The sequence below is a fragment of the Priapulus caudatus genome, unplaced genomic scaffold (genome assembly GCF_000485595.1).
Source record: "Priapulus caudatus unplaced genomic scaffold, Priapulus_caudatus-5.0.1 Scaffold546, whole genome shotgun sequence".
Taxonomy (NCBI): Eukaryota; Metazoa; Priapulida; class Priapulimorpha; order Priapulimorphida; family Priapulidae; genus Priapulus; species Priapulus caudatus.
The window spans coordinates 97,708-108,379 of NW_014577607.1; the positions used below are offsets into that span (position 1 = coordinate 97,708).

Below are 10,672 nucleotides of genomic sequence, written 5' to 3' on the forward strand. Positions count from 1 at the left end.
CACGCACACACGCGGTACGATCGTACACACGCACGCACGCACGCACGCACGCACGTACACACACGCACACACGCACGCACCCAACACGATCGTACACACGCACACACGCACGTACGAACGTACACACACGCACGCACGCACGCACGTACACACAGGCACGCACGCACGCACGTACATACTACACACCCATGCACGCACGCACGTACACACACGCTTGCACGCATGCACGCACACACGCATGCACGCACGCACGTACACACGCATGCACGCACGCACGCACGCACGCATGCACGCACACACGCATGCACGCACGCACGCACGCATGTACGATAACGCCTCCCCAACTCCCCCGACGGCTACCCATCGCACGCGCGTGCATACCTCAAATTCTAACCTAACCCTATTATACAAACAGTGATGTCTACCCACTTCACCAAGCACCTATATAGCTACCCACACCTACACGTGGGTTGGGATGTCTACCCATCCAAAGCACACTTATATTTCTTATAGCCACCCTCACCAAGCACTTACCTTGACTTGTATCCATCCCCAGTACGCACCTTTCAAAAAATCCCACAAACCTCGCACCACCCCACTAACCTGTGGATATCTATCCACACCAACCACGCACTTATTAGAATGTCCGCCTACCTAACAGGTACATTGTTACCTAACTAAACCCCGCACGTACGTACATTGATGTTTGCCTCATACCTACACATGCTATTACTCTCGCCCCACATACTCTACATCCACCTCCCCACGCACTTATATTAATGTCTAAATACTTCAGACTTTAGAACATATATATCTTACCCTAGCGCTCATGTATACTGATGACTATTCTACTTCGTGCGTACCTTGATATCTATCTAACCATAGCGCGCACGTACACGGATGTCTACCCTATCTCACGCGTATCTTGATATCTATCTAACCCTAGCGCGCACGTACACGGATGTCTACCCTATCTCACGCGTATCTTGATATCTATCTAACCCTAGCGCGCACGTACACGGATGTCTACCCTATCTCACGCGTACCTTGATATCTATCTGACCCTAGCGCGCACGTACACGAATGTCTACCCTACTTCACGCGTATCTTGATATCAGGAGTGTATAATATAAACACTCTATATTATACACTCCTATTGATATCTTGTTGATATCTATATCTAACTCTAGCGCGCACGTACACTAATGTCTACCCTATCTCACGCATACCCTGACACCTAATCTACCCACCACACATATACATGAGTTAATAATGACAAATTTGATGATAATTTAATTTATTATTTTTAACAAAATAATGATAATTTGTCATTATTAACCCCCTGATTATAGCATATAGTGTCCATCTACGCCCGGCGTGCGCTCACCTTGACGTGACCTTTGCCGCACGGCTTGCTGCACACCGATTCCATGAGCTTCTTTCCTGGATCTTTCGCCCACGTCATCAGCGAGTCGTTGATGTGCAGCCCTCCACCGCTGCTATCCCACGTGCCGACGAGCCGGTAGCCGTACTTTCCGTTGGCTTTCCGCTGGAAGTTCAGTACGTCGTACCTGCGACAGCAGAGCAGACGTACTGGTCGCATGCGTGAGCGTATAATCGTACGGTAATCACGTGATGGTTTATATTATCCGCATTCTTCACATCATGTGTGCGGGTAGGGTAACTATGTAAGGCGAATGGGAAAGTAGGTAATACGGACAGATGTGTTGTGCTGGTGATTTGTTCACGCGAGGTGTGCGTGCGTGGTAGTTAGGTAGGGTGCGCGCACAGATATTTACACGTACACAGTACATGTTGGTGTTTGTGCGCGCAAAAATGGTGATGCGTAAGAAATGCATAGGGAAGAAGTGCGTCTAAGCTAACATTTAGCCCATCTCACACGTGAGATTTCTATAGAAGACGCGCAGCCACTGCGAACCTGTTATATGGTGTACAGGCTAGGCCTTCGTGTGGGCTAACGGATAGATGACGTGTGCAGGATAGGCGTTCATAATGGAGATTACAGATATGTGAGGAATTGTATCGTGAAGCATATGTAGGTGTCGCGATTGCATTGTTATTACACAGTATATCGCATTCACGGTGAGTTAGCACTAAATCTCGAGAAGATGATCATATTACTGAAAGCTCTTGTGGCTGCGGCTAAATGCAGGAAAGATAAAAAAGACTAGTATTGTAGAGAGATCGAACGTGCGTACAACTCAGTCATGCGAGCTGTATGATTAATTAGATGGGAGATTACACTAGATATTTTTCATGAGGATCCGTAATAACAACTCACGGTTATCGCTACACACAGCGCCGCGCTATCGACCACAATCGCTGAGATTTTTGAGTTTTATATTAAATCTCGTATTACGTATAGAATTATCACAAGTTATAACGGTAATACTAACGTAACCCACAATAATATTTAATTTTGAATTCGCCCGGCGGCAGCGTTATTAATTCGTTCGCATTCATTAGACCGTCATGCATTCTATTTCCTTTCTGATTATGATTCGTGTATAATACGATCAAATGGAATTTAGATATTAATAATTTCTGCCTGAAATCGCTGAATCATGATGTATGATGAATGAGATCGAGAATTAAACCACGAAGCGTTCAGCCGTGGCAGTATATGTATATATGTATATAATATTATATACTAAATATATATACACACAACACATATATATTATATATATATATATATATATATATGTGTGTGTGTGTGTTATATATATATATATACTGGTGCTCATGTACGATGAATACCCCGATGGGACTGCGATCGTACGAACAGCTTCATAGGAAAGTTACAATTGCTCTGTTGTTTTCGGATCGCCATCAGCGGCTGATAATATATGCTACTCTACTGGAATTAGTGCATCGATTCGGCTCTAAAGGCAGCGACGCAGGTCGTCATGCATGATGGCTGAGAATTGTGCGCGACGTCTATTTCTGAAATATCACTTATGTATTGTTTATCGAGTCTTCAGTGGAAATTATCGGAAGTTATATACCGTATTTAAATCCAGACTTAGCTCGGTTATTCCGCGCAGACGCTCTGTCGAAGGACAGCGAGTTTTTCGACAGTAATAAGCATTTGTTGATAAAGGTTACGCGAAAGAAACATCTATGATGCGCGTACGCACGCGCACGAGTAGGTACGTGTGTACGTATGCCACCGCGCGCGCGGCTGTGCGCGCGCGCACACACACACACCACACACACACACACACACCACACACACACACACACACGCACGCCACGCACGCACGCACGCACAACACACACACAGACGCACGCGCACGCAGCGCACACACACACACACACATGCCCCCCACACACATGCACTACACCCCCCCACACCCACACACACACACACACCTGCCAGGCGGATCGCCGTTCTGGTTGAAGAACACCGACTGTCCGTTCATCGAGAAGCTGACGTTCATGAGATGCGAGAGCAGCATGGTGCCGTTGATGGGGTTCATGTCGCGACACAGGCCCGGTCTGCCGCCGCACACGTCGCGGTGCATGTTGTCTAGCCCGTGAGCCATCGTCGTGATCGCCTTGATGACGAAGCCCATCTTCGTGTCCTGTCGGTAATCTTCGCGCAGGTCCTCGTTCTCTGTTGGGACGAGAATCGTCGCGCATGTATAGAGCGCGAAAACGAGGGAGAGAGAGGGTAAAGTATATACATACATATATATATATATATATATATATATATATATATTATATATCGATAGCGAGATAGGGAGATAGGGGGGGGGGCAGACAGAGAGCTAGCTAGTTAGATAGATAAATAGAGAGAGTGAGAGATATAGATATAGATCCGTGGTTACTACTATGCCAAATTCTGTTTGTTTGTTTATGTTATTCATGTGCGTGCATATATATATATATATATATATATAACGTACATATGAGCTATATATACATATATATATATTATGCGCACAGAGACGAACTCATGCACGCAAAGCCAATATATAGCGCTTACTTGTGCACACCCGTACACCAGGCGTCGGTGTGAAAGTGCAGTTAAACCTTTGCTCCCAGAATTCTTCCCACCACGGGTTGCGAGGATTCTGGAACGGCTTTAGCGAGAAGTAGTAGTCGTCAAAGTCCTCGACGGTCGGTGACTGAATTCGTATGGAGATGCCTCCCTCAGCTTCGACTTCGTAACTCTCTATGACGTCATCGCGGTCGGCCCATCCGTCACTGCAACGGGAATCGGTCAAGGTTGCTGATATCATAATATACTCATAGTTACGATGATAATTATAGATACTATTATTAGAACGCTTGGTAATGATGTGGGGTCCGTTAGCGTGATGGCGTTTCTTCACATAGAACTTTCCTGTTTGGGTATATCACTATGCAAAATGCATAAGCGCATGCTATGTCGAATAGTGATATATCTGGTATGAGCCTGTTTGATATATATATATATATATATATATATATATATATATATATATATATATATATATATCAATAAGTATATATTATATTGAATAAAATTAGTCCGGTACAGTCACGCGGATCTGTGTAGACAAAACGTCAACGGTGTTTTTTGTGGTTCACGGGATTATCAAGTACCAATTGAATTCATGTGAAATAGAGGCATGCTTGTTTATGAGCACAACAAACGAGCTCGTTTCATTGTAAAACACTCGTAAAATGCGATTACACAGATGTTTACGAGGATTCTATACCATTTTCTTGGGTCAAACTTGCTCTATTATGCGTTATCAGCGTTTACTGCGTGCGTTCCTTCTACATGCTCGATGTAATAAAATAAGCGATGTGTAAAAAAATTACATCCGATCTTCATACATTTCATGCATAGGCTATAAAATATCCGCTTAACCATAAACATGAAATCTGTGTCCCCGTATTTGTATAATCTCTCAACTTTCTGCAAAAAAACAGATGATTGCTAGGATTTCACTCTTCCTTCTTCGGCAAAACGGAGTAATAACGCTGAGAGGGTCTATGCCCCCCAGGGTACTGCCGGAACGTACCCTGGTACTATCTAATATGCCGGATCGTACTTCGCCTACTCCACTAACGAGTCTAGGGAATCGCCTACGCCTACTCCCTAACCCTAACCCTAACCCTAACTCTAACCATATCAGATAGTTACCCAGGGTACGTTCCGGTAGAACCCTGGGGGACATAGACCCTATGAGCAGTAATAACCACAGGGAATAAATCAGACAAATGTCTTCTCTCAGTCTAATCCCAAGACGATTGAAAATTTAATTTAAACATTTAACCGTTTTGCGTGAAATTCCAACTGCATCTGTGATATCTACGTTTCGAATGGGCGCACGCGAGAAGGATTATGGCAGCCAGATTAAGCCGACAGTTGAATGATTACTGGCATACACACATTTCATGGCGGAATTTCATGACGGACACACATTTCATAAAGGAAATAGTCGGTTCTGCACTGGGAACAAAGTTCGACTGTTACTCATATTCCAGCATCTCCTTGCGATGTGCATTACTACCAGATCCCCGACAAAGACTGCCACGCACTCTAGTGGCAATATCAATTGGAAACCTCTAACGTGCTATGTAGACCTGGCTACGAAAGTCATTCTAGCTCGATGAATATTTTAGTTCTTGTACCTGCGCGCCCCCACCATATTGTTTCGCCAACTTTTCCTATGCGCTATCATTCGCAAGTTTATTCCTCTATTACTCTCTCGCTATCCGTCTGTCTGTCTGCCTGTATGTTTGTCTATCTGACTAGCTTTCTCTAACTCTGTCTCTGCTTTTGTGTGTGCATGCGCGCGCGTGTGTAGTATCGTGGATATGGGGGCGGGGTGTGGTATATGTAATGACTTTGATTTCTGTGCGTGCCAGACATTCATTATTATGCAGGTGTATCAACGATGCCACACGGTAATTGGTTCATGTAAGCTTCCCTGCCATCACGCTGTCCGTTAGCTGAGAAAGTGGAATATAAGCCTAACACGACATCATTGCCTGTTTGGAAGTAGTTTACTAATTGGTTGTAGTAATTAGCCGAATATGTAGCCGGTTGCAAGCCAGGGCCAAGCGGGCCCGTCCGTCCATTCATCCATCTATCTATTCGGCCATTCATCCATCCATCCTTACATCAATCCATCCATCTATACATACGCCAACCTTATCTGCCAAACATTCACCTACACATTATCAGTCTCTCTATGCCTATCTCACGGTCTCTCTATCCACTCATTCCTCCATCCACCCATCTGTCCCTCCACTTGTCCTCCCACTCACATCTCCACTCATAATCACACCCATTCTTTGACCAACCCATCTATCCAGAGAGACATAATACAAGATTGCGTGGCACAGCTTTGCTGTTGATCCTGAGCGCTGCGCGCGGATGAGACTGTAATGAAGCAAAATCCCGCACCTATTTAACATGCAGACTCGAAAGGGCAAGGTAGGCTTGTGACAGGCCTGGCCTCGTAAATGACAGATTACTCTTTGGAGACAGTGTTAATCCTGGTTACGGCACCAGTTCTGATGTAGCTATGATCGTATAGGTACCAGGTTCTGCTTTTGGCACGGGCAATAGACCCTTAGGTTAACACGATTAATAGACAGACGTGGAAGAACGTATGACAAACACCAAGTATAACGTACAACAAATAGTTCTATTGGGTCTCTCACTGAGTAGTACAGAGAATGCTATAAACTTCTACGGCAAATGTTACGTACACGTTCGTTTACGTACCTAGACTCCAAGATTCCGACTCAAAGAAATCTACAGATTCAGCTGACGTTCAATAGCGCTTAACAGAGAACACTGTATTTCAATAGAGTTTAAACATAGAATACTATTTCAATAGAGTTTAAACATAGAATACTATCTCAATAGAGTTTAAAACATAGAATACTATCTCAATAAAGTTTAAAACGTAGAGTACTATCTCAATACAGTTTAAAACATAGAATACTATGTCAATAGAGTTTAAAACACATATGCACACAGTATAAGATACGCAAGACAATGCTAAGATAAACCCATACTCACAAGGTTGCTGAGTGCGACTCTGACTCTCTGTTCGAAAACGTTTCTTTTTAATCGACTTTCACGTCAATTAACCCGCTATATCACGTAACTAAAGTAGGTCATGCACACCTTGGTCAGAACTGACCACTGTTGCTAACTTTCGATAGGGAGGGGGAGGATCTATTGTCCTACCTGGAACTACGCACCGTGGTGGTTCCAGTCTCCAAAGAGTAATCTGTTATTTACAAGGCCAGGCCTGTCACAAGCCTACCTTGCCTTTGCTAATCTGTATGTTAAATAGCTGTGGGATTTTGCTTCATTACAAGACGCGCAGTTCCGCGGGATATGCGCACGCGACCGCGGGGATGTTCAACTATGAAGCGCTATCCGCAGTGGCGACGTGCGCCAAATTCGAAGCCCGGCGCACGTCTCCACAGCGGTCAGCGAGTGGTCTGTAGTTTTAGAAGATAACAATGAAGACTTTGTTCTAAATAAGAACTATCGGTGGCTAAATAAGAGCAATATACAGACCTTTGAATTTCTTGACTAGTCAGTCAAAGGGCTTGTTGGGGTCCATTATGCAGAGCTTCCAATTGAAATGGCCCATGAAATTGTTAAGTGGAATTGTGTTTTTCGGAACCCCAAAGAAAATGTCTCCCTCTTACATGCACCCCTCCCTGATCAATCACGCATTCAGGCGTCAACAATAACAGAGATGAAATTGTGTTGTGTTTGTGGCTTTTGACGCACGTGCATTGACGTACAAGACTGTTGAAAGCACAGGCACTTAGAACGTCTCAATAAAAATAAATATTTACACAATTTTTCACAATGATCGACCGCCTGTGTGCAAAATAGATGAACGTATGTGAAACATATACGGTTAGTACTTACTGTGACATATCCGTGACTAACTGACACCACTAAATTGGTAAAATGTTCCTTGCACCTTAAGAAATGCTGATAAATTACGAGGTCATCATCGCAGAACTCCCGAACACCGTACGTCACAAAGCTATATGTAAACTAGCGTGTTGCGAGGTGCCTGCCTCCGATATCCATTTCGAGGCCCGCTAAGCCAAGCATAAGCCGCGTTCACACGGAGCGAAGGAACTCGGGTCGAAAACGACCCGTGTCGAAAACGACACGGAGCGTCGTTGAAGAAAGCGTTCACACGACGCTATGCGAGCTATGAGCTGAGAAAAAAAATACAATTGCGTCCAAGCGAACAATGCGAATTAAACAATCAAACTCTTCTGACTGACTTCCAACTATTCTGTTTACTTTCGTGTTGTGACGTACTAATTCCAACCCGAGTCGCGCGTTCACACGGCAAAAATGAACCAGGACTCGAGTCGTTTTCGACCCGAGAAAACGTCCGTGTGAACGCTCGTCCCGGGACGCATTTGACACGGGACGTTTTCGACCCGAGTTCCTTCGCTCCGTGTGAACGCGGCTATAAAGCGCGCGGGCAAGACGTCACACGCACAGCTACGTTCATTGGCTAAAACAATCGAGTAGCGCGGTTAGGGATTTTTGGAATTATTTAATTTGAAAAAAAAACTTCAATGTTTAATGAATGACGCACTCGTTCACTTCCGACAGCGAGTGAAAATGCCGAAAATTTTCCACTTCGATGCGAAATTCATGCGGCATTTCATTATTTACGAAAAGTAAACAGGCCGGCAAAAGACAGTTGGTACAGTAACTGGTGACGTCGGTGACGCCCCCCCCCCATTCATGTCTATCAACGAAGAAGGCGGGGCTTATTCTGATTACGGAAATGCGAAAATTCATCAGAAGGACGTAGCGCAGTGCGCTAAACAGCGTGTTATTTTCGTATTTGTGGCAAACTCTATCGTAGGAAACCGTTCTAACATAGCAGAATGCCCTAGTTCCTGAAATCGGCGATTTGGTGGTCCAATGGGTCCCCATATTTAAAAATATCAAAGTCTGGTGCGGCGTAGGCTGTGATTGGAAGACACAAAGTGTCAATCCTCGGCGCGCCTCGGCTTCATGGCCGCATCACGTCCAGGTACATATATATTTTTGGCTATATCGCACTCTATATCTCCCGATCCTCGTGACTCTAGTTCACCACTCACCACTCTCACATGTTTCCATCAACGTCTAGAACGCCTGTAATTTCCTATCAGTGGGCAGCCGCAATATTATTAGTAATCCAGTATAGTAATACGATAATGATTCCGCATGCTGCTCATGGAATTTTGTTCCACGTCGAAGTGATAGTAATTGTAATTAACAATGTTGGACATTACGTCAGTCCAGGACACAAAGTTGTTGTGCCTGTACAGAGCCGGAGTGTTTGGCATTAACGCGAAATGACGCTGCTAAGTTGGCGTTAATTGCATCATTAGTTAATTAGTCGGCAATCAGCTGGAAATCAATCATAACGTTAAACGTCGCAATCTAATTAGGTTGACAATGTCGAGAGTGTCAGCGATAATAGCTTGCGGGAATATTTTATCCTTGCAGCACATCGTCTTCTTTTATGAATGCGAACGTATATCGGCAGTGAGCGCGCGCTCTTTCTCCGTCTCGTCTCTTTTCTCCATCTTTTTTGCGCGCGCTCACTTTCTCTCTCCACCTCCCCCAATCCCTCGTTCTTTCTCTCTCGCTCTCACACACACGCTTTCTCTTTATCGCTCTTATTCTCTCTCTCTCTCTCTCTCTCTCTCTCTCGCTTTCTCGCGCGCTATCTCCTTCGCTTGCTCCCTCTCTCACTCCACGCGCGCCCGTTCTCTGACTCTCTTTCTCTCTTTCCCCATCTCTCTCGCTCCCACTCGCCCGACCTTGCTGGTTTATTCGGGTTACAGACCAGCGGTATGCTACGCCACGGGAAAGCGCTAAGTAGTAGCGTGGGGAGATGGCCAGCTATATACTCTGTTTGGGTGAAACACTTGAAACGAAGGCGCCGAGAATGCACGCACGCATGCATGGTGCGTAGAATGAATCACCACCACATCTAATATTTCTGGGCACTCGGCGTGTGGGTTCCCTGACCGCCGCGCGCCAGGCGCAACCAACGGCTACTGAGTCCACGCACGCACTCTCACACGCACGCACTCACTCACTATCACACGCGGGCAAGCACGCCCTCACGCACGCACGCACGCACGTCGGAAAGCACGCACGCAATAAAGCACGCACTCACACACGCGCGCGGGCAAGCACGCACGCACTAAAGTACGCACTCACACACGCATTAAAGCACGGATTCACACACGCGCGCGGGCAAGCACGCACGCACTAAAGTACGCAATCACACACGCACTAAAGCACGGATTCACACACGCGCGCGGGCAAGCACGCACGCACTAAAGTACGAACTCACACACGCACTAAAGCACGGATTCACACACGCGCGCGGGCAAGCACGCACGCACTAAAGTACGCACTCACACACGCACTAAAGCACGGATTCACACACGCGCGCGGGCAAGCACGCACGCACTAAAGTACGCACTCACACACGCACTAAAGCACGGATTCACACACGCGCGCGGGCAAGCACGCACGCACCAAAGTACGCACTCACACACGCACTAAAGCACGGATTCACACACGCGCGCGGGCAAGCACGCACGCACCAAAGTACGCACTCACACACGCACT

At 45.9% G+C, this 10,672-nt stretch overlaps 1 protein-coding gene across 1 annotated transcript in view; it reads right to left on the reverse strand.

Moving 5' to 3' along the window:
* The window catches only part of LOC106811498 (metabotropic glutamate receptor 1-like), a 105,510-nt gene that overhangs the window by 10,286 nt on the left and 84,552 nt on the right, over positions 1-10,672 (reverse strand). The window contains exons 3-5 of the mRNA XM_014815138.1: positions 4,016-4,236; positions 3,397-3,640; positions 1,388-1,571 (exon numbers count right to left, since the gene is read on the reverse strand). Coding sequence (XP_014670624.1) covers positions 1,388-1,571; positions 3,397-3,640; positions 4,016-4,236 — 649 coding nt within the window. The remainder of the gene's footprint in view (positions 1-1,387; positions 1,572-3,396; positions 3,641-4,015; positions 4,237-10,672) is intronic.